The 22,529-nt window shown below is 55.6% G+C and overlaps 4 protein-coding genes across 4 annotated transcripts; 2 read left to right on the forward strand and 2 right to left on the reverse strand.

Annotated features, from left to right (window-relative positions):
* Positions 1-1,426: 1,426 nt before the first annotated feature.
* RDH8 (retinol dehydrogenase 8) lies at positions 1,427-15,053 on the reverse strand. The gene is made up of 6 exons (XM_032094632.1): positions 14,795-15,053; positions 13,099-13,260; positions 12,162-12,341; positions 10,361-10,454; positions 7,038-7,221; positions 1,427-1,724 (listed from the first exon to the last, which is right to left on the reverse strand). The coding sequence occupies exons 1-6, from the start codon at positions 14,898-14,900 to the stop codon at positions 1,500-1,502; spliced, it is 951 nt and encodes a 316-aa protein (XP_031950523.1). The 5' UTR covers positions 14,901-15,053; the 3' UTR covers positions 1,427-1,499.
* A 1,131-nt stretch (positions 15,054-16,184) lies between these two features.
* On the forward strand, positions 16,185-19,316 carry LOC116437036 (zinc finger and SCAN domain-containing protein 2-like). Its single transcript, XM_032094576.1, has 3 exons — positions 16,185-16,770; positions 17,025-17,106; positions 17,292-19,316. The coding sequence occupies exons 1-3, from the start codon at positions 16,756-16,758 to the stop codon at positions 18,632-18,634; spliced, it is 1,440 nt and encodes a 479-aa protein (XP_031950467.1). The 5' UTR covers positions 16,185-16,755; the 3' UTR covers positions 18,635-19,316.
* On the reverse strand, positions 18,942-20,738 carry LOC116437088 (potassium/sodium hyperpolarization-activated cyclic nucleotide-gated channel 2-like). The gene is made up of 2 exons (XM_032094655.1): positions 20,094-20,738; positions 18,942-19,587 (listed from the first exon to the last, which is right to left on the reverse strand). The coding sequence occupies exons 1-2, from the start codon at positions 20,605-20,607 to the stop codon at positions 19,358-19,360; spliced, it is 744 nt and encodes a 247-aa protein (XP_031950546.1). The 5' UTR covers positions 20,608-20,738; the 3' UTR covers positions 18,942-19,357.
* Positions 20,527-22,068, forward strand: LOC116437023 (zinc finger protein 154-like). The gene is made up of 2 exons (XM_032094547.1): positions 20,527-20,613; positions 20,990-22,068. The coding sequence occupies exon 2, from the start codon at positions 21,017-21,019 to the stop codon at positions 21,854-21,856; it is 840 nt and encodes a 279-aa protein (XP_031950438.1). The 5' UTR covers positions 20,527-20,613; positions 20,990-21,016; the 3' UTR covers positions 21,857-22,068.
* The last annotated feature ends 461 nt before the right edge of the window (positions 22,069-22,529 follow it).

Here is a 22,529-nt window from a genome sequence, read left to right on the forward strand (position 1 = left end):
ACGCGGCGGCGGCAGCAGCGGCAGGTGAGGCAGCGCTGGGCCAGCCGAGCCCCCCAAATCCCCCCCAAATCCCCCCGAAACGCCCCCAAAAGCCCCGATTTCACCCTAAATCCCCCCCAGGACCCTTCCAGGGACCCCCACCCCCCAAATTTTGGGGTGCCCTCAGACAGGGGTGGCTTTGAATCCACAGCTGAGCCACCTGAGGACCCCAAATCCCCCGAAGCTCCCCCAAATCCCCCCGAAATGCCCCAAAATCGCCCCCAAACCGCCCCGATTTCGCCCTAAATCCCCCCCAGGACCCTTCCAGGGACCCCCACCCTCCAAATTTTGGGGTCCCCTCAGACAGGGGTGACTTAGAAGTCGCAGCTGAGCCACCTGAGGACCCCAAATCCCCCCGAAAATCCCCCAAATCCCCCCGAAACGCCCCCAAACCGCCCCGATTTCGCCCCAAATCCCCCCCCAGGACCCTTCCAGGGACCCCCACTCCCCCAAATTTCGGGGTACCCTCAGACGGGGGTGGCTTTGAATCCACAGCTGAGCCACCTGAGGACCCCAAATCCCCCCGAAAATCCCCCAAATCCCCCCGAAACGCCCCCAAACCGCCCCGATTTCGCCCCAAATCCCCCCCCAGGACCCTTCCAGGGACCCCCACTCCTCCAAATTTCGGGGTACCCTCAGACAGGGGTGGCTTTGAATCCACAGCTGAGCCACCTGAGGACCCCAAATCCCCCCGAAACGCCCCCAAATCCCCCCGAAACGCCCCCAAACCGCCCCGATTTCGCCCCAAATCCCCCCCCCAGGACCCTTCCAGGGACCCCCACTCCCCCAAATTTTGGGGTGCCCGTCAGACGGGGGTGACGCGGCGGCGGCAGCAGCGGCAGGTGAGGCAGCGCTGGGCCAGCCGAGCCCCCCAAATCCCCCCCAAATCCCCCCGAAACGCCCCCAAAAGCCCCGATTTCACCCTAAATCCCCCCCAGGAGCCTTCCAGGGACCCCCACCCCCCAAATTTTGGGGTGCCCTCAGACAGGGGTGGCTTTGAATCCACAGCTGAGCCACCTGAGGACCCCAAATCCCCCGAAGCTCCCCCAAATCCCCCCGAAATGCCCCAAAATCGCCCCCAAACCGCCCCGATTTCGCCCCAAATCCCCCCCAGGACCCTTCCAGGGACCCCCACCCTCCAAATTTTGGGGTCCCCTCAGACAGGGGTGACTTAGAAGTCGCAGCTGAGCCACCTGAGGACCCCAAATCCCCCCGAAACGCCCCCAAACCGCCCCGATTTCGCCCCAAATCCCCCCCCAGGACCCTTCCAGGGACCCCCACTCCCCCAAATTTCGGGGTACCCTCAGACGGGGGTGGCTTTGAATCCACAGCTGAGCCACCTGAGGACCCCAAATCCCCCCGAAACGCCCCCAAATCCCCCCAAACCGCCCCGATTTCGCCCCAAATCCCCCCCCAGGACCCTTCCAGGGACCCCCAGCCCCCCAAATTTTGGGGTGCCCTCAGACGGGGGTGACGCGGCGGCGGCAGCAGCGGCAGGTGAGGCAGCGCAGCAGCGCCAGGCTCAGGTGGAAGACGGGGCCGAGGTCCCAGAGGAGGCGGTGGAAGCTCCGCACCCCCAAATCCCCGCGGGGGTCGGCGAAGCGCAGCGCCAGCAGCGGCGAGTAAAGGGGGTTGGTGGGGGTCCGGAACGGGGGGCGGGGGGCGCCGATCACCTCCGCGATGGCCTAGGGGGGGGCAGAGGTGATGGGGACCCCAAAATTGTGTCGGGGACACCCCAAAAACCCGCTCGGAAATGCTCAAAATCCACCCAAAACCCACCCAAAATCCACCCAGAAACGCTCAAAATGCCTCAAATCCCCCCAAAAATCCTCTCAGGGATCCCAAAACCCCCCCAGAAATGGGGGCGGGGGCGTCTCCAATGTCCGGGGGGGCACAGGTGATGGGGACCCCAAAATTGTGCCGGGGACACCCCAAAAACCCGCTCGGAAATGCTCAAAATCCACCCAAAATCCACCCAAAATCCACCCAGAAACGCTCAAAATGCCTCAAATCCCCCCAAAAATCCTCTCAGGGATCCCAAAACCCCCCCAGAAATGGGGGCGGGGGCGTCTCCAATGTCCGGGGGGACACAGGTGATGGGGACCCCAAAATTGTGTCGGGGACCCCAAAATTGTGCCGGGGACACCCCAAAAACCCGCTCGGAAATGCTCAAAATCCACCCAAAATCCACCCAAAATCCACCCAGAAACGCTCAAAATGCCTCAAATCCCTCCAAAAATCCCCCCAAAATTCCCCAAAAATCCCTTAATAATCCCCAAAATCCTCCAAAAATCCCTAAGAAAACCCCAAAAAAATCCCCCAAAAATCCTCCAAAACCCTCCCAAAAAATCTTCAAAAAATCCCTTAAAAATCAAAAAAGGAAAAACCCCAAAAATCCCTTAAAACCCCACCAAAAATCCCCCGAAAAAGACCCAAAAAATCCAAAAAAATACCCAAAAAGCCCTAAAAAAACCCAAAAAATTCTTTTAACCCCCCCAAAAAATCCCAAAAATCCCTAAAAAACCCTAAAAAATCCCTTAAAAGCCCCCCCAAAAAATCCTCCAAAAATCCCTCAAAAATCCCTTAAAAAACCCAAAAAAATCCCTTAAAAATCCCACAAAAAATTCCATAAAAATCCCACAAAAATCCCTTAAAAATCCTCTAAAAATCCCCCCCAAAAAAATCCCAAAAAATCCCTTAAAAACCCCCCCAAAAAATCAAAAAGAACCCTCCAAAAATAAAAAAAAATCCCCAAAAATCCCTTAAAAAATCCCCAAAAAATCCCAAAAAATCCCCCAAAACCCCAAAACTCCCCAAAATGCCCCAAATGCGCACCTGCGCCACGCGCTCGGGGCTCTGGCCGAAGGTGTCGAGTTCCAGGTGGGACAGGGGCAGGGAACTGCCCCAAAACCCCATAAAAGCCCCAAAGAGTCCCAAAAATCCTCCAAAAATCCCTAAAAAAATCCTAAAAAATCCCCCCAAAAAACCCAGAAAATCTCTTAAAAAATCCAAAAAAATCCCCAAAAATCCCTTAAAAAATCCCAAAAAAATCCCCTAAAATCCCCAAAAAATCCCTTAAAAACCCCCCCCAAAAAATCCCAAAAAACCCCCAAAAAATCCCTTCAAAACCCCACAAAAAATCTCCAAAATCCTCCAAAAACCTCCAAAAATACCCCCAAAAATCCCTTAAAAACCTCCAAAAAATCCCCAAAAATCCCTTAAAATCCCTTAAACCCTCCTCAAAAAAATCCCAAAAATCCTCCAAAAATCCCAAAAAAATCCCCAAAAATCCCCAAAAAATCCCTTAAAACCCCCCCAAAAATCCCCAAAAAATCCCTTAAAAACCTCCAAAAAATCCCTTAAAAATGCCCAAAAAATCCCCAAAAATCCCTTAAAAGTCCCCAAAAAACCCCTAAAATCCCTAAAAAAATCCCCCAAAAAATCCCAAAAAATCCCCTTAAAATCCTCTAAAAATCCACCCCCAAAAAAATCCCAAAAAAATCCCTTAAAAACCCCCAAAAAATCAAAAAAACCCTCCAAAAATAAAAAAAATCCCCAAAAATCCCTTAAAAAATCCCAAAAAAATCCCCAAAAAATCCCAAAAAATCCCCCAAACCCCAAAACTCCCCAAAATGCCCCAAATGCGCACCTGCGCCACGCGCTCGGGGCTCTGGCCGAAGGTGTCGAGTTCCAGGTGGGACAGGGGCAGGGAACTGCCCCAAAACCCCATAAAACCCCCAAACAGTCCCAAAAATCCTCCAAAAATCCCTAAAAAAATCCCAAAAAATCCCCCCAAAAAATCTCTTAAAAAATCCAAAAAAATCCCCAAAAATCCCTTAAAAAATCCCAAAAAAATCCCCTAAAATCCCCAAAAAATCCCTTAAAAACCCCCCCAAAAAATCCCAAAAAAACCCAAAAAAATCCCTTCAAAACCCCACCAAAAATCCCCCAAATCCTCCAAAAACCTCCAAAAATACCCCCAAAAATCCCTTAAAAACCTCCAAAAAATCCCCAAAAATCCCTTAAAAAATCCCAAAAAAATCCCAAAAAATCCCAAAAAATCCCCCAAACCCCAAAACTCCCCAAAATGCCCCAAATGCGCACCTGCGCCACGCGCTCGGGGCTCTGGCCGAAGGTGTCGAGTTCCAGGTGGGACAGGGGCAGGGAACTGCCCCAAAAACCCCATAAAACCCCCAAACAGTCCCAAAAATCCTCCAAAAATCCCTAAAAAAATCCTAAAAAATCCCCCCAAAAAATCTCTTAAAAAATCCAAAAAAATCCCCAAAAATCCCTTAAAAAATCCCAAAAAAATCCCCTAAAATCCCCAAAAAATCCCTTAAACCCCCCTCAAAAAAATCCCCAAAAAAACCCAAAAAAATCCCTTCAAAACCCCACAAAAAATCCCCCAAATCCTCCAAAAACCTCCAAAAATACCCCCAAAAATCCCTTAAAAACCTCCAAAAAATCCCCAAAAATCCCTTAAAAAATCCCAAAAAAAATCCCCAAAAAATCCCAAAAAATCCCCCCAACCCCAAAACTCCCCAAAATGCCCCAAATGCGCACCTGCGCCACGCGCTCGGGGCTCTGGCCGAAGGTGTCGAGTTCCAGGTGGGACAGGGGCAGGGAACTGCCCCAAAACCCCATAAAACCCCCAAAGAGTCCCAAAAATCCTCCAAAAATCCCTAAAAAAATCCTAAAAAATCCCCCCAAAAAACCCAGAAAATCTCTTAAAAAATCCAAAAAAATCCCCAAAAATCCCTTAAAAAATCCCAAAAAAATCCCCTAAAATCCCAAAAAAATCCCTTAAAAACCTCCCCAAAAAAATCCCCAAAAAACCCCAAAAAAATCCCTTCAAAAACCCCACCAAAAATCCCCCAAATCCTCCAAAAACCTCCAAAAATACCCCAAAAATCCCTTAAAAACCTCCAAAAAAATCCCCAAAAATCCCTTAAAAAATCCCAAAAAAATCCCCAAAAAATCCCAAAAAATCCCCCAAACCCCAGAACTCCCCAAAATGCCCCAAATGCGCACCTGCGCCACGCGCTCGGGGCTCTGGCCGAAGGTGTCGAGTTCCAGGTGGGACAGGGGCAGGGAACTGCCCCAAAACCCCATAAAACCCCCAAAGAGTCCCAAAAATCCTCCAAAAATCCCTAAAAAAATCCTAAAAAATCCCCCCAAAAAATCTCTTAAAAAATCCAAAAAAATCCCCAAAAATCCCTTAAAAAATCCCCAAAAAATCCCCTAAAATCCCCAAAAAATCCCTTAAAAACCCCCCCAAAAAATCCCAAAAAAACCCCAAAAAAATCCCTTCAAAACCCCACAAAAAATCTCCAAAATCCTCCAAAAACCTCCAAAAATACCCCCAAAAATCCCTTAAAAACCTCCAAAAAATCCCCAAAAATCCCTTAAAATCCCTTAAACCCTCCTCAAAAAAATCCCAAAAATCCTCCAAAAATCCCAAAAAAATCCCCAAAAATCCCCAAAAAATCCCTTAAAACCCCCCCAAAAATCCCCAAAAAATCCCTTAAAAACCTCCAAAAAATCCCTTAAAAATGCCCAAAAAATCCCCAAAAATCCCTTAAAAGTCCCCAAAAAACCCCTAAAATCCCTAAAAAAATCCCCCAAAAAATCCCAAAAAATCCCCTTAAAATCCTCTAAAAATCCACCCCCAAAAAAATCCCAAAAAAATCCCTTAAAAACCCCCAAAAAATCAAAAAAACCCTCCAAAAATAAAAAAAAATCCCCAAAAATCCCTTAAAAAATCCCAAAAAAATCCCAAAAAAATCCCAAAAAATCCCCCCAACCCCAAAACTCCCCAAAATGCCCCAAATGCGCACCTGCGCCACGCGCTCGGGGCTCTGGCCGAAGGTGTCGAGTTCCAGGTGGGACAGGGGCAGGGAACTGCCCCAAAACCCCATAAAACCCCCAAACAGTCCCAAAAATCCTCCAAAAATCCCTAAAAAAATCCTAAAAAATCCCCCCAAAAAATCTCTTAAAAAATCCCAAAAAAATCCCCAAAAATCCCTTAAAAAATCCCAAAAAAATCCCCTAAAATCCCCAAAAAATCCCTTAAACCCCCCCCCCAAAAAATCCCAAAAAAACCCCAAAAAATCCCTTCAAAACCCCACAAAAAATCTCCAAAATCCTCCAAAAACCTCCAAAAATACCCCCAAAAATCCCTTAAAAACCTCCAAAAAATCCCCAAAAATCCCTTAAAATCCCTTAAACCCTCCTCAAAAAAATCCCAAAAATCCTCCAAAAATCCCAAAAAAATCCCCAAAAATCCCCAAAAAATCCCTTAAAACCCCCCCAAAAATCCCCAAAAAATCCCTTAAAAACCTCCAAAAAATCCCTTAAAAATGCCCAAAAAATCCCCAAAAATCCCTTAAAAGTCCCCAAAAAACCCCTAAAATCCCTAAAAAAATCCCCCAAAAAATCCCAAAAAATCCCCTTAAAATCCTCTAAAAATCCACCCCCAAAAAAATCCCAAAAAAATCCCTTAAAAACCCCCAAAAAATCAAAAAAACCCTCCAAAAATAAAAAAAAATCCCCAAAAATCCCTTAAAAAATCCCCAAAAAAATCCCCAAAAAATCCCAAAAAATCCCCCCAACCCCAGAACTCCCCAAAATGCCCCAAATGCGCACCTGCGCCACGCGCTCGGGGCTCTGGCCGAAGGTGTCGAGTTCCAGGTGGGACAGGGGCAGGGAACTGCCCCAAAACCCCATAAAACCCCCAAAGAGTCCCAAAAATCCTCCAAAAATCCCTAAAAAAATCCTAAAAAATCCCCCCAAAAAGTCTCTTAAAAAATCCAAAAAAATCCCCAAAAATCCCTTAAAAAATCCCAAAAAAATCCCCTAAAATCCCCAAAAAATCCCAAAACCCCCCCAAAAAATCCCAAAAAATCCCCAAAAATCCCCAAAAATCCCAAAAAAATCCCCAAAAAATCCCAAAAAATCCCCCAAACCCCAGAACTCCCCAGAATGCCCCAAATGCGCACCTGCGCCACGCGCTCGGGGCTCTGGCCGAAGGTGCGGAACACCTGGCGCGCGGCGGGCAGGTAAACGGCCCGGAAGTGCCGCAGCGTTTCGGGGTCGCTTCCCGGGAATTCCGATTTTTCCGCCTCCTGCAGAACCTTCCGCTCGAATTCCGTGTTCACCGGGCCCGGCTCCACCAGCGACACGCTGCGGGTGGGATTTGGGGGGGGTTGGGGATTTTGGGGGGTTTTTGGAGGATTTGGGGGATTTTTTGTGAGGTTTTGAAGGGATTTTTTGGGGTTTTTTTGGGGATTTTTGGGGGGATTTTTAAGGGATTTTTTGGGGATTTTAGGGGATTTTTTTGGGATTTTTTTGGGATTTTTTTGGGATTTTTTTTGGATTTTTTAAGAGATTTTCTGGGTTTTTTGGGGGGATTTTTTAGGATTTTTTTAGGGATTTTTGGAGGATTTTTGGGACTGTTTGGGGGTTTTATGGGGTTTTGGGGCAGTTCCCTGCCCCTGTCCCACCTGGAACTCGACACCTTCGGCCAGAGCCCCGAGCGCGTGGCGCAGGTGCGCATTTGGGGCATTTTGGGGAGTTCTGGGGTTTGGGGGATTTTTTGGGATTTTTTGGGGATTTTTTGGGGATTTTTTAAGGGATTTTTGGGGATTTTTTGGAGGTTTTTAAGGGATTTTTTGGGGTATTTTTGGAGGTTTTTGGAGGATTTTGGGGATTTTTTGTGGGGTTTTGAAGGGATTTTTTTGGGTTTTTTTGGGGATTTTTTGGGGGGGTTTTAAGGGATTTTTTGGGGATTTTAGGGGATTTTTTGGGGATTTTTTAAGGGATTTTTGGGGATTTTTTTGGATTTTTTAAGAGATTTTTTGGGGGGATTTTTTAGGATTTTTTTAGGGATTTTTGGAGGATTTTTGGGACTCTTTGGGGGTTTTATGGGGTTTTGGGGCAGTTCCCTGCCCCTGTCCCACCTGGAACTCGACACCTTCGGCCAGAGCCCCGAGCGCGTGGCGCAGGTGCGCATTTGGGGCATTTTGGGGAGTTTTGGGGTTTGGGGGATTTTTTGGGATTTTTTGGGGATTTTTTTGGGGATTTTTTAAGGGATTTTTGGGGATTTTTTGGAGGGTTTTTTTGATTTTTTGGGGGTTTTTAAGGGATTTTTTTGGGATTTTTTTGGGGGTGGATTTTTAGAGGATTTTAAAGGGATTTTTTGGGATTTTTTGGGGGATTTTTTTTAGGGATTTTAGGGGTTTTTTTGGGGACTTTTAAGGGATTTTTGGGGATTTTTTGGGCATTTTTAAGGGATTTTTTGGAGGTTTTTAAGGGATTTTTTGGAGGATTTTTGGGGGGGGTTTTAAGGGATTTTTTGGGGATTTTAGGGGATTTTTTTGGGATTTTTGGAGGATTTTTGGGATTTTTTTGAGGAGGGTTTAAGGGATTTTAAGGGATTTTTGGGGATTTTTTGGAGGTTTTTAAGGGATTTTTGGGGGTATTTTTGGAGGTTTTTGGAGGATTTGGGGGATTTTTTGTGGGGTTTTGAAGGGATTTTTTTGGGTTTTTTGGGATTTTTTGGGGGATTTTTTGGGATTTTTTGGGGATTTTAGGGGATTTTGGGGGATTTGGGGGAGGGGAATTTTTTGGATTTTTGGGGATTTTTTGGGGGGGTTTAAGGGACTTTTAAGGGATTTTTTGGGGATTTTTGGAGGATTTTTTGGGGATTTTTTGGGGACTTTTAAGGGATTTTTTGGAATTTTTTGGGCATTTTTAAGGGATTTTTTGGAGGTTTTCAAGGGATTTTTTTGGGATTTTGGGGGGGGTTTTAAGGGATTTTTTGGGATTTTTTGGGGGGATTTTTTAGGGATTTTTGGAGGATTTTTGGGAACTTTTGGAGGGGGGTTTAAGGGATTTTAAGGGATTTTTGGGGATTTTTTGGAGGTTTTTAAGGGATTTTTTGGGGGTTTTTGGAAGATTTTTTTTGGGGATTTTTTGGGGGCTTTTAAAGGATTTTTTGGGGTTTTTTGGGATTTTTTGGGGATTTTTAAAGGATTTTTTTGGGATTTTTAAAGGGATTTTTTTTATTTTAAGGGATTTTTGGGGATTTTTTGGAGGTTTTTAAGGCATTTTGGGGAGGGATTGTTGGGGATTTTTTGGGGATTTTTTGGGGGGAGATTTTGGGGAAATTTTGGGATTTTGGGAGGGTTTTTAAGGGATTTTTTGGAGGTTTTTAAGGGATTTTTGGGGGATTTTTGGGGGGGTTTTAAGGGATTTTAAGGGATTTTTTGGGGACTTTTTGGGGGGATTTTTGGAAGATTTTCTTGGCATTTTTTCGGGGACTTTTGGGGAATTTTAGGGATTTTTTTTTTTTTTATTTTTGGGGATTTTTTTGGGTTTTTTGGAGGGATTTTTGGGAGTTTTTTGTTATTTTGGGGGGATTTTGGGGCCCCGGCGCTCCCAGCTCAGCCACGGACACGGAGATTTTGGGGGGATTTGGGGATTTTTTGGGATATTTTTTGGGATTTTTGGAGGATTTTTGAGATTTTTGGGGGTTTTTTGAAGGATTTTAAGGGATTTTCTGGGATTTTTTGGGGGGTTTTAAGGGACTTTTTGGAGGTTTTTAAGGGATTTTTCGAGGATTTTGGGGATTTTTTGGGGGGTTTTAAAGGGATTTTTTGGGGTATTTTTTGGAGGTTTTTTGGAGGATTTTTTGGGGATTTTTTTGGGATTTTTTTGGGATTTTTGGGGGGACTTTTGGGGAATTTGGGGGATTTTACTGGATTTTTGGGGATTTTTTTAATTTTTTGGGTTTTGGGGGGATTTTTGGGGGTTTTTGTTATTTTCGGAAGTATTTGGGGTTTGTTGTGGTTTGGGGGGGATTGGGGGGGGTTTTGTGCTTTTTGGGGGCAGATTTGGGGGGGTTTTGTGGGTTTTTTTGGGATTTTTCGGGGGTTTGGAGGGATTTTGGGGGTTTTTGCTATTTTCGGAAGTATTTGGGGGGTTTTGTGGTTTTTTGGGGGGGGATTTGGGGTTTTTTTTGTGTTTTTTGGGGGGGGATTTGTGGTTTTTTGGGGGGATTTGGGTTTTTTTTGGGGGGGGAGATTTGGGGTTTTTTTGTGGGTTTTTTTGGGGGAGATTTGGGGGTTTTTTGGGGGCATTTTCAAGGTTTTTTCCGAGGGGATTTTTGGCCTCTCAGTGTTTCGGGGGAAGATTTTGACATTTTGGGGCTTTTTTGGGGGGGGGGATTCCGGGTTTTTTTTTGGGGGGGGGTGGGTTTGGGAAATCCTGGGCTTTGGGGGATCGGATTTTGGGGTGATTTCGGGGGGTTTTGGGCACTCACAAGATGTTGAACTGCAGCAGCTGCACCGCCAGGCTCTCGCAAAGCCCCTCCACGGCGAACTTGGAGGCGGCGTAGATGTCATTGAAAACCACCCCTGGGGGGGCACGGGGGGGTCGGGGGAGCCCCAAAATTTTTTGGGAGGTTCGGGGAAGGGTTTGGGGTCTCGATCCCCCCAAAATTTGGGATCTGGGATGGGTTTGGGGGCTCCCAGGGGGCTCCAAGGGGGATTTTAGGAGCCGTTTTGGGGCCGGGAGGGACCTAAAATTCACCCCTGGGGGGGCACGGGGGGGTCGGGGGAGCCCCAAAATTTTTTGGGGGGTTCGGGGAAGGGTTTGGGGTCTCGATCCCCCCAAAATTTGGGATCTGGGACGGGTTTGGGGGGTGCCGGGGGGGTTTGGGAAGGATTTGGGGTCTCCAGGAGGATTTTGGGGGTCCTGGGAAGGATTCGGGGATGCTGAGGGGGATTTCGGGGCGCCGGGGGGATAATTTGGGGTGCCTGGGATAATTTGGGGTGCCGGGGTTGGGATTTGGGGTCCCGGGGGGGATTTTGGGGCGCCGCGGTTGGGATTTGGGGTACCGGGGTTGGGATTTGGGGTCCCGGGGGGGATTTTGGGGTCCAGGGGGGGATTTTGGGGTGCCGGGGTGGGGATTTGGGGTCCCGAGGTTGGGATTTGGGGTGCCGGGGGGTATTTTGGGGTGCCTGGGTTGGGATTTGGGGTCCCGGGGGTATTTTGGGGTCCCGGGGGATATTTTGGGGTCCCGGGGTTGGATTTTGGGGTCCCGGGGGGTATTTTGGGGTGCCTGGGTGGGGATTTGGGGTGCCGGGGTTGGGATTTGGGGTCCCGGGGCAGGGATTTGGGGTCCCGGGGGGTATTTTGGGGTGCCGGGGCGGGGATTTTGGGGCGCCGCGGTTGGGATTTGGGGTCCCGGGGGGGATTTTGGGGTGCCGGGGTTGGGATTTGGGGTCCCGGGGGGGATTTTGGGGTGCCGGGGTTGGGATTTGGGGTCCCGGGGGGTATTTTGGGGTGCCTGGGTTGGGATTTGGGGTCCCGGGGGGTATTTTGGGGTCCCGGGGGATATTTTGGGGTCCCGGGGTTGGATTTTGGGGTGCCGGGGGCTATTTCGGGGTGCCGGGGTTGGGATTTTGGGGTGCCGGGGCAGGGATTTGGGGTCCCGGGGGGTATTCTGGGGTCCCGGGGGATATTTTGGGGTGCCGGGGCTGGATTTTGGGGTGCCTGGGTGGGGATTTGGGGTGCCGGGGTTGGGATTTGGGGTCCCGGGGCAGGGATTTGGGGTCCCGGGGGGTATTTTGGGGTGCCGGGGCGGGGATTTTGGGGCGCCGCGGTTGGGATTTGGGGTCCCGGGGGGGATTTTGGGGTCCAGGGGGATATTTTGGGGTGCCTGGGTTGGGATTTGGGGTCCCGGGGTTGGATTTTGGGGTCCCGGGGGGTATTTTGGGGTGCCGGGGTGGGGATTTTGGGGTCCCGGGGTTGGGATTTGGGGTCCTTTGGGGGTATTTTGGGGTGCCTGGGTTGGGATTTTGGGGTGCCGGGGTTGGGATTTGGGGTCCTTTGGGGGTATTTTGGGGTGCCTGGGTTGGGATTTGGGGTGCCGGGGGGTATTTTGGGGTGCCGGGGTTGGGATTTGGGGTGCCGGGGGCTATTTCGGGGTGCCGGGGTGGGGATTTTGGGGTCCCGGGGCAGGGATTTGGGGTGCCGGGGGGTATTTTGGGGTGCCTGGGTTGGGATTTGGGGTCCCGGGGCTATTTCGGGGTGCCGGGGCGGGGATTTTGGGGTCTCACCCTGCAGCCCCATGACGCTGCTGACCACCACGATGTGGCCGCTGCGGCGCTGCTTCATTTGGGGCAGCAGGGCCTGGACCAGGCGCAGCACCCCAAAAACGTTGGTGTCGAACACGCGCTGCACCTGCGGCCCCGTGGCGCTCTCCAGGGGCCCCACCAGCCCCACGCCCGCGTTGTTCACTGCCAGGGAAACCCCAAAAAAAATCCCCGAAATCCCCCCCAAAATCCGCTGATGGGGCTCCGAGATAACGCAAACCTCCCAAAAACCCCGTAAAATCCGCCCCAAACCCCACAAAATCAGCCCAAAATTCACCTCAGGGACAGCCCAAAATGTCCCACCTTCCTACCCCGCGTTGTTCAGTGTGGGAGGGGGGGTCAGGGGAGCCAAAATCCCCCAAATCCGCCCCAAAACTGCCCCAAAACCACCCCAAAACTGCTCCAAAACCTCCCGTAACGTGCCCCAAAAAGCCTCAAAACCGCCCCAAAATCCCCCAAATCCGCCCCAAAACCACCCATAACCCATCCCAAAAAGCCTCAAAACCCCCCCAAAACTGCCCCAAAATCCCCCAAATCCGCCCCAAAACTGCCCCAAATCCACCTCAAAACTGCCCCCAAATCCCCCCAAACCCGCCCCAAAAAGCCTCAAACCCCCCCAAAACCACGCCAAAATCCCCCAAACCTGCCCCAAAACGCCCCCAACCCCCCCCCAAACACCCCCAAATCCCCCAAAACCACCCTAAAACCGCCCCCAAATGCCCCAAAAACTCCCAAACCTGCCCCCAAATCCCCCAACCGCTCCAAATCCCTCCGCGGAACACCCCCAAACCTGCCCCAGAAACGCCTCAAAAATCCCCCAAAAGCCCCGACCTCTCGCCGAAACGCCCCCCAAATGCCCCCAACCCCCCCAAAATGCCCCAAAATGCCCCAAACCCCTCACCCACGACGTCCACGCGCCCCCCCGGGACCCCCGCCAGGCACTCGGCCACGGAGCTGTCGCTGGTGACGTCGAGCCGGAGGATCCGCAGGGTGTCCCCGAGGGTGGCCCCGGCCGCCGCCTCCAGTGGCCCCCGCCGCGACAGGTCCCGCATGGTGGCCAGGACTGCGAGCCCAAAATCCCGACAGGGAGCCCAAAAAAAACCCCCCAAAATCCCGATAGGGAGCCCAAAAAAAAAAAAACCCCAAAATCCCGTTAGGGACTCCAAAATCCCGACAGAGACCCTAAAATCCCGACAGAGACCCCAAAAAAAAAACCCCAAAATCCCGACAGAGACCCCAAAAAAACCCCAAATCCCGTCAGGGACTCCAAAAACCTGTCGGGGATCCCAAAAACCCCATCAGGAATGCCCCCAAACCCGCCGGGAGAGGTCCCGCATGGTGGCCAGGATTGCAACCCCAAAATCCCGACAGAGACCCCAAAAAAAACCCCAAATCCCGTCAGGGACTCCAAAAACCTGTCGGGGATCCCAAAAACCCCGTCAGGAATGCCCCCAAACCCGCCGGGAGAGGTCCCGCATGGTGGCCAGGATTGCAACCCCAAAATCCCGACAGAGACCCCAAAAAAAGCCCCAAAAATCCCATTAGGGACTCAAAAAACCTGTCGGGGATCCCAAAAGCCGCACCAGGAACGCCCCCAAACCCGCCGGGACAGGTCCCGCATGGTGGCCAGGATTGCGACCCAAAAATCCCGACAGGGACCCCAAAATCCCGACAGAGACCCCCAAAAACCCCAAAATCCCGTTAGGGACACCCCCAAAATCCTGTCGGGGACCCTCTCCGGTGTCGGGGACAATCCCGGGGTGTCCCCTCCCGCCTTGGGGACATTTGGGGACACCCCCCTCACCCTCCGGCCTTGGGGACATTTTGGGGACACCCCCCTCACCCTTCGGTGTTGGGGACAATCCCGGGGTGTCCCCTCCCGCCTTGGGGACATTTGGGGACACTCCCCTCACCCTCCGGTGTTGGGGACATTTTGGGGACACCCCCCTCACCCTCCCGCCTTGGGGACATTTGGGGACACTCCCCTCACCCTCCCGCCTTGGGGACATTTGGGGACACTCCCCTCACCCTCCGGTGTTGGGGACATTTTGGGGACACCCCCCTCACCCTTCGGTGTTGGGGACAATCCCGGGGTGTCCCCTCCCGCCTTGGGGACATTTGGGGACACTCCCCTCACCCTCCTGCCTTGGGGACATTTGGGGACACCCCCTCACCCTCCGGTGTTGGGGACATTTTGGGGACACCCCCCTCACCCTCCCGCCTTGGGGACATTTTGGGGACACCCCCCTCACCCTCCTGCCTTGGGGACATTTTGGGGACACCCCCCTCACCCTCCGGTGTTGGGGACATTTTGGGGACACCCCCCTCACCCTCCTGCCTTGGGGACATTTGGGGACACCCCCTCACCCTCCGGTGTTGGGGACATTTGGGGACACCCCCCTCACCCTCCCGCCTTGGGGACATTTGGGGACACTCCCCTCACCCTCCGGTGTTGGGGACATTTGGGGACACCCCCCTCACCCTCCGGTGTTGGGGACATTTTGGGGACACCCCCCTCACCCTCCCGCCTTGGGGACATTTTGGGGACACCTCCCTCACCCTCCGGTGTTGGGGACATTTGGGGACACCCCCCTCACCCAGGTAGCGCCGCTGGGGGTCCCGCGCGAGCCGCACGGCCACGGCCAGGCCGATGCCCGAGGAGCAGCCGGTGACCAGGACAGTGCGCGCCGGGGGGGCGGCCATGGCTGTCACCCTCCCCCCGCCCCGGGCAAAGGCTCTTAACGGGATCAGCGCTCACGTGGCACCGGGATTAGGATCGGGGTCAGGATTGGGGGCGGGATCGGTGTCAGCCGCCCCCGGGATCGGGATCGGGATCAGGACTGGGATTAGGATCGGGGTCGGGATCGGGGTCAGACGCCCCCGGGATCGGGATCAGGATTGGGATTAGGATCGGGGTCGGGGTCGGGATCGGGGTCAGGATCGGGGTCTGGATCAGGATCGGGACCGAGTCAGGATCGGGACAGGGATCGGGATCGGGGTCAGCCACTCCCGGGATAGGGACCGGGATTAGGATGGGGGTCCGCGCCCCCGGGATGGGGGGAGATTTGGGGAAATTCTTGGGGACAGCACAAAGTGCGGGGGGAGCTCGGGGGGGCGGCCCCCTCTCCTGGGGACCCAAAAATCCGCCCCCTCCCCACCCCAGGGGACTCTGGGGACCCCGAAACTTCCCCTCCCCGAGCGGCCCGAGCGAGTTCTGTGCTCCGGGACCGGACACCGGACACCCCCCCGGACCGGGCTCAGCGCTCCGGGACCGGACACCGGACACGCCCCGGACCGGGCTCCGCGCTCCGGGACCGGACACCGGACACACCCCCGGACCGGGCTCAGCGCTCCGGGACCGGACACCGGAGACGCCCCGGACCGGGCTCAGCGCTCCGGGACCGGACACCGGACACGCCCCGGACCGGGCTCAGACCACAGGGACCGGACACCGGACACACCCCCGGACCGGGCTCAGCGCTCCGGGACCGGACACCGGACACACCCCCGGACCGGGCTCAGCGCTCCGGGACCGGACACCGGACACCCTCCGAACCGGGCTCCGCGCTCCGGGACCGGACACCCCCTGGACCGGGCTCCGCGCTCCGGGACCGGACACCGGACACCCTCCGAACCGGGCTCCGCGCTCCGGGACCGGACACCGGACACCCCCCGGACCGGGCTCCACGCTCCGGGACCGGACACCGGACACCCCCCGGACCGGGCTCCCCGCTCCGGGACCGGACACCGGACACCATCTCAACAATAAAACGCGGACCGGCCTTTAATTTGCATAGCCCCGCCCACAAGAACAACAAATAACCGCGATGTAACGGCTTAATTTACATAACCACGCCCACAAGCCGAAACATCACCGAGCCGGTTCCCCGTATTTTACATAACCACGCCCACCAGAACCAATCACGCGGCGGGAAACCACACGCAACTCTAAAAACCACGCCCATCTACGACCACCAATCACAGAGCGGAATTCCCCTTTAATTTGCATAACCCCGCCCTCCCGGTGGCCACGCCCAGCACCGGCTGCGGCCGCCCCGGCTCCCCGTTTCCTCCCAGTTCCCTCCCAGCGCTCCCAGGAAGAGCCGCACTGGGAGGGAACGTGCTGCCAATTCCTTCCCGGTGCTGCCGGTGCCGCTCCCAGTGCTCCCAGTAGCGCTCCCAGTGCCGCGCGGGGCGGGGCCGCTTTGGGAGCCGCCCCGGGCCCAGCGCGGCTGCTTTGGGGTGTGGGAACGTGCCCGGGCCGGGGCGGGAGCGGAGGAGCCGCAGGAGGAAGAGGAGGGAGGAGCAGGAGGAGGAAGAGGAAGAGGAGGGGCAGGAGGCGGAGGAGCAGGAAGAGGAGGAGCAGCAGCAGAAGCGCGCGGTTCCCCCGCCCGGCCGCTGAGGCCGCAGCTGCCCCGGCTCCGGCAGCATCGCCCCCCCCGCATCCCGAGGCGAGCGGGGAGGGGGAGCTCGCCCCAAATCCATCGGGGCTCTGCGGGGGCTTTCTCGCGGGGCAGGCGATGTTCGGAGCTTGCAGGAGCCCGAAGCTGAGGCGCAGATGCGCCTTGGGGGGGTGTGGGGGCGATGCCGGTTTTGGGGATCCCCGGGAGAGGCGGGGGGTGGAAGGCGGGAGCGGCGGAGTGGGGAGAGCCGAAGGGGCGATCCCGGAGCCGCGGGAGCCCCGGCAGCCTGGAGGGGTGGGGGAGGCTGGAGATGAGCGGGCTCCGGGTCCCCCGAGGCTGAACGGGGCGGGGACTTCTCGAGCTGGGCTTGGGCTTGGGCAGCACCAAACCCAAGGCGCTCAGGCGTCGTTTTCCCCCCGAGCAGGATTTGCCATCGGCAAGGCGCGGGCGGATGGAGGAGGAGGAGGCCGCGAGGAAGGGGAAGATGGCCCGGGAGCCGCAGGCAGGTGAGGAGGAAGTCAGTGGCCCTTTCCCCTCTGTCCTGCTCCATCTCCCAGCCCAGCATCGCCCCCGGCTGCAGGACAGCCCCGCTGCCGACGCCGTCGTGCCGGGGACGCACTGGGGGGATCTCCTTGCCCTTCCCTGTGGCACGGAGGCAAATGCCATCCTCTGCTTGTCCTTCCTCCCCCAGACAAGGAGCTGAGCACGGAGCCCAGGGAGGACAAATGCCCACGGCAGAAGCTGGTGGGAGAGGCCGTTTTGAGCGGCTCCACAGCGCAGGAATGCAACGGGGAGGAAAAGCCGCGGAGATGCCGCACGAGGAGGGGCTGCAAACGCAGCCCAAGGAGCTCCAAGGAGGAAGGAGCCTCGCTGGGCCGGGAAGGCGGCCGGAGCTGCGGCCGGAGCTCGGAGCTGGGGGTCCATGAGCAGCTTCACGCTGGGGAGAAGCCCCACAAGTGCTCGGAATGTGGGAAGAGCTTCAGCCAGAGATCCCATCTCCTCCACCACAGGAAAATCCACAGGGGGGACTGGCCCTACGAGTGTGGGGAGTGCGGGAAGAGCTTCAGGTGGAGCTCCCACCTGATCGTCCACCAGAGGATCCACACTGGGGAGAGGCCCTACGAGTGTGAGGAGTGTGGGAAGAGGTTCAGACACAGCTCCAGCCTGATCCAGCACCAGCGGATCCACACCGGGGAGAGGCCCTACGAGTGTGGGGAGTGTGGGAAGAGGTTTCCATGGAGCACCGATGTCCTCAAGCACCAGCGCGTTCACATGGAGGAGAGGCCCTTCCGCTGCCCCGACTGCGGGAAGGGCTACAAGTACAACTCGCACCTCGTCGCCCACCGGCGCAGCCACACCGGGGAGAGGCCCTACGAGTGTGGGGAGTGTGGGAAGAGGTTTCAGATCAGCTCTGATCTCCTCAAGCACCAGCGGACGCACACCGGGGAGAGGCCGTACGAGTGTTCCGAGTGTGGGAAGAGGTATCAGAACAGGTCCAATCTCGTCAAGCACCAGCGGAGCCACACCGGGGAGAGGCCCTACGAGTGTCCCGACTGCGGGAAGAGGTTTCGGACCAGCTCCACTCTTGTCCAGCACCAGCGAGTTCACACCGGGGAGAGGCCCTTCAGCTGCCCCGACTGCGGGAAGGGCTTCAAGCAAAACTCCACCCTCATCGCCCACCGGCGCGTCCACACCGGGGAGAGGCCCTACGAGTGTGGGGAGTGTGGGAAGAGCTTCAGCCAGAGGTCCGGCCTCATCAGCCACCAGAGAATCCACACGGGGGAGAGGCCGTACGAGTGTGGGGAGTGTGGGAAGAGCTTCAGCCAGGGCTTCAGCCTGATCAACCACCAGAGGATCCACACTGGGGAGAGACCCTACGAGTGCCCTGAGTGTGGGAAGACGTTTCAGACCAGCTCCGCTCTCCTCGTGCACCGGCGCGTCCACACGGGGGAGAGGCCCTACGAGTGCCCCGAGTGTGGGAAGAGCTTCTCACAGAGCTACCACTTGACCCAACACCAACAAAGGCACCGCTAAGGGAAGCGCCTGCGAGTGCCCCGAGTGCGGGAAGAGCTTCGTGCGCTGCTCCAGCCCCATCCCCCGTGGGAGGATCGGCGTTGGATGATCCCCAGTGACCCCCGTTGGGCAGAGCCCCGGAGATCCGTGGTGCCGCTGATCCCTTTTGGGAAGATGCAGGAGAAGTGCTCACGAAGGATGTCTGCACGTCGGGCGGCTCTCTCGAAAGCTGTTTATTGCACAGCCAAAGTTGCAGCAGCTCAGGGAGTGGGTGGCCAGAGCCAGCCCTGCAGCTGTCACCTACAGCTCTGGGCACCCCTGAAGCCGCTTTCTGTTCAAGTTACAAAGCATTATTTACTTTTCTTTGCTGAGTATCTCAATCCATGAGAACCACTAAGCACCATACACAGCACCTTTACATCTGCCCACAGCCTATCACAGCTACTCCCATTATCATGTTTTAGTCATTATTATTCAATCCCAAGAGTAAGTTACAACTTAAGCGTCCAGTGCAAAATTCTCAGACCTTTCTTCTACCTGCCACATGGACATTTCTCGTTTGCCTGCCATATCTCTCTTTTTGGTAAAAACCTGTTTTCTATTTACTTATGCTCTTCCTGAGACTCATTTACGTGGTGAAGAACACGTCTTTGTTTGTAGTCCCACACCTTTGTCGTAATCATAAAAATCTCCTTCACACTCATCTCCGACCTTTGCCGTCTCCGTTATTCAGTGATCACTGGTTCAGCAGAACATCTTTTGCTCTATATCAAAACTTGCTTTCGGTTCTGTCTCATCCCCAGTTTGTACATTCAGAGATCTTTCTGCCAAGCCGACGAACCTGTGCCATGTTCTTGCCAAATTTTCATCCTCTCCAACAGGAAGGCACCAGGCTGGGGGGCTCCGCCTCTTCCTGGCTCCCCGTGGCCTTGACTTTCTTTTCGTTTCTCTTTGTCCTTTCCAAACACCCAAACCTGGGGTAAAAATAAAGACATTGAACTGAGATGCGGATGGGCACGTGGGGGGATCTTCCAGGGGATGTGGGGGATGCCGGCTTGGAGGGAGTTGGGGGTTCCTGGGAGGGACTTGGGGGTCGCTCAGGGCTTTGGGCACCCCAGGCCGAGCGGCTCCGGCTGCGCTGGGAGACCCTGGCAGAGGTTCTGCGGCAGCTGCTCAAGGACCACCTACCCTGGACCTGTCCCCATGTCCCCCGTCCCTGTTCCCGGGGTCGCCTGTCCACGATCCCGCTCTCCCCGCTGTCACTCCTGCCCCCATTTATGTGTCCCCCCAGTGCCAGTCCCGTCCCGCTCCCATCCCGGTCCGGATCCCGTTCCCGGTCCCATTCCCATTGTCTGTGCCGTTCCCACATTCCCGGTCCCTTCCCCATTCCCGGTCTCACATTCCCGGTCTCACATTCCCGGTCCCATTCCATTCCATTCCCGTTCCCAATTTTCCAGTCCCTGCCCCGGGCCCCTCTCACCGGACGCCGCCGCCATCGCCCCGGCCCCGCCCACCGGCGCCCACCAATCACCGCGCGCGATCGCGCCCAGATTTGCATAACCCCGCCCTCCCGGTGGCCACGCCCAGCACCGGCTGCGGCCGCCCCGGCTCCCCGTTTCCTCCCAGTTCCCTCCCAGCGCTCCCAGGAAGAGCCGCACTGGGAGGGATCGTGCTGCCAATTCCTTCCCGGTGCTGCCGGTGCCGCTCCCAGTGCTCCCAGTAGCGCTCCCAGTGCCGCGCGGGGCGGGGCCGCTTTGGGAGCCGCCCCGGGCCCAGCGCGGCTGCTTTGGGGTGTGGGAACGTGCCCGGGCCGGGGCGGGAGCGGAGGAGCCGCGGGAGGAAGAGGAGGGAGGAGCAGGAGGAGGAAGAGGAAGAGGAGGGGCAGGAGGCGGAGGAGCAGGAAGAGGAGGAGCAGCAGCAGAAGCGCGCGGTTCCCCCGCCCGGCCGCTGAGGCCGCAGCTGCCCCGGCTCCGGCAGCATCGCCCCCCCGGCATCCCGAGGTGAGCGGGGAGGGGGAGCTCGCCCCAAATCCATCGGGGCTCTGCGGGGGCTTTCTCGCGGGGCAGGCGATGTTCGGAGCTTGCAGGAGCCCGAAGCTGAGGCGCAGATGCGCCTTGGGGGAGTGTGGGGGCGATGCCGGTTTTGGGGATCCCCGGGAGAGGCGGGGGGTGGAAGGCGGGAGCGGCGGAGTGGGGAGAGCCGAAGGGGCGATCCCGGAGCCGGGGGACCCCCGGCAGCCTGGAGGGGTGGGGGAGGCTGGAGATGAGCGGGCTCCGGGCCCCCGGAGGCTGAACGGGGCGGGGACTTCTCGAGCTGGGCTTGGGCTTGGGCAGCACCAAACCCAAGGCGCTCAGGCGTCGTTTTCCCCCCGAGCAGGATTTGCCATCGGCAAGGCGCGGGCGGATGGAGGAGGAGGAGGCCGCGAGGAAGGGGAAGATGGCCCGGGAGCCGCAGGCAGGTGAGGAGGAAGTCAGTGGCCACATTGAGAAGAGGCCGTATGAGTCTGGGGAGTGTGGGAAGAGCTTCAGAGACCGCTCCAGACTCATCAACCATCAGAGGATCCACACTGGGGAGAGGCCCTACGGGTGTCCCGAGTGTGGGAAGAGCTTCAGGCAGAGGTCCAACCTGATCGTCCACCAGAGGGTCCACACCGGGGAGAGGCCCTACGAGTGTGGGGAGTGTGGGAAGAGCTTCAGCCATAGCTCCAGTCTGATCCAGCACCAGCGGATCCACACTGGGGAACGGCCCTACGAGTGTGGGGAGTGTGGGAAGAGCTTCAGAGAAAGTTCCAACCTGATCATCCACCAGAGGATCCACACCGGGGAGAGGCCCTACGAGTGTGGGGAGTGTGGGAAGAGGTTTCTGGCCAGCGCTGAGCTTGTCAAGCACCAGCGGATTCACACGGATGAGAGGCCCTTCCGCTGCCCCGAGTGCGGGAAGGGCTTCAAGTACAACTCCACCCTCATCAAGCACCGGCTCATCCACACCGGGGAAATGCCCTACGAGTGCGGGAAGTGTGGGAAGAGGTTTCCGACCACCACTGGGCTCTTCCGGCACCAGAGCGTTCACACGGATGAGAGGCCCTTCCGCTGCCCCGACTGCGGGAAGGGCTACAAGTACAACTCCACCCTCATTGCCCACCGGCACATCCACACCGGGGAGAGGCCCTACGAGTGCCCCGAGTGTGGGAAGAACTTCTCCTGCAGCTCTTCCTTGTCCCGACACCGACGGACGCACCACTAAGGGAAGGGCCGCGAGTGCCCCGTGTGCGGGAAGAGCTTCGTGCGCTGCTCCAGCCCCATCCCCCGTGGGAGGATCGGCGTTGGATGATTCCCAGTGACCCCCGTTGGGCAGAGCCCCGGAGATCCGTGGTGCCGCTGATCCGTGTTGGGAAGGCACCAGGCTGGGGGGTTTTGGATTTGCTTTTTTATTTACCCATCCACTTTCGCATTTCACTGCGAGCTAATGTGCCTTTTTTGCGTATTCCCACCCACCGTTCCCACAATCTGCACGTTGATATTTGCATAATCCCGCCCCCTGGCACCCACGATGCCCCGTGTCTGCCCACCCTCTTATTTGCATAAATGCTGTTGGAGGAGCTGGGAGCGGTCCCAAATCCCACAAAGTTCCCCCCAAAATGCCACAAACTCCAACAAAAATCCCCCCCCCAAATTCCCTCCAAATCCCCACAAAATTCCCCCCCAATTCCCCACAAAATTCTCTGCAAATTCCCCCCAAATTTTCCCCCAAAATGCCACTAAATTCCATCCAAATTCTCCGCAAATTCCTTCCAAATTTTCCCCCAAAATGCCATTAAATTCCCTCCAAAATGGCACAAAATCCCCCCCAAAATTTGCCCCAAAATCCACCCCAAAAATCCCACAAACTTCCCCCACATCCCCCCGAAATTCCCCAG

This window comes from Corvus moneduloides, chromosome 32 (assembly GCF_009650955.1).
Source record: "Corvus moneduloides isolate bCorMon1 chromosome 32, bCorMon1.pri, whole genome shotgun sequence".
Classification (NCBI taxonomy): Eukaryota; Metazoa; Chordata; class Aves; order Passeriformes; family Corvidae; genus Corvus; species Corvus moneduloides.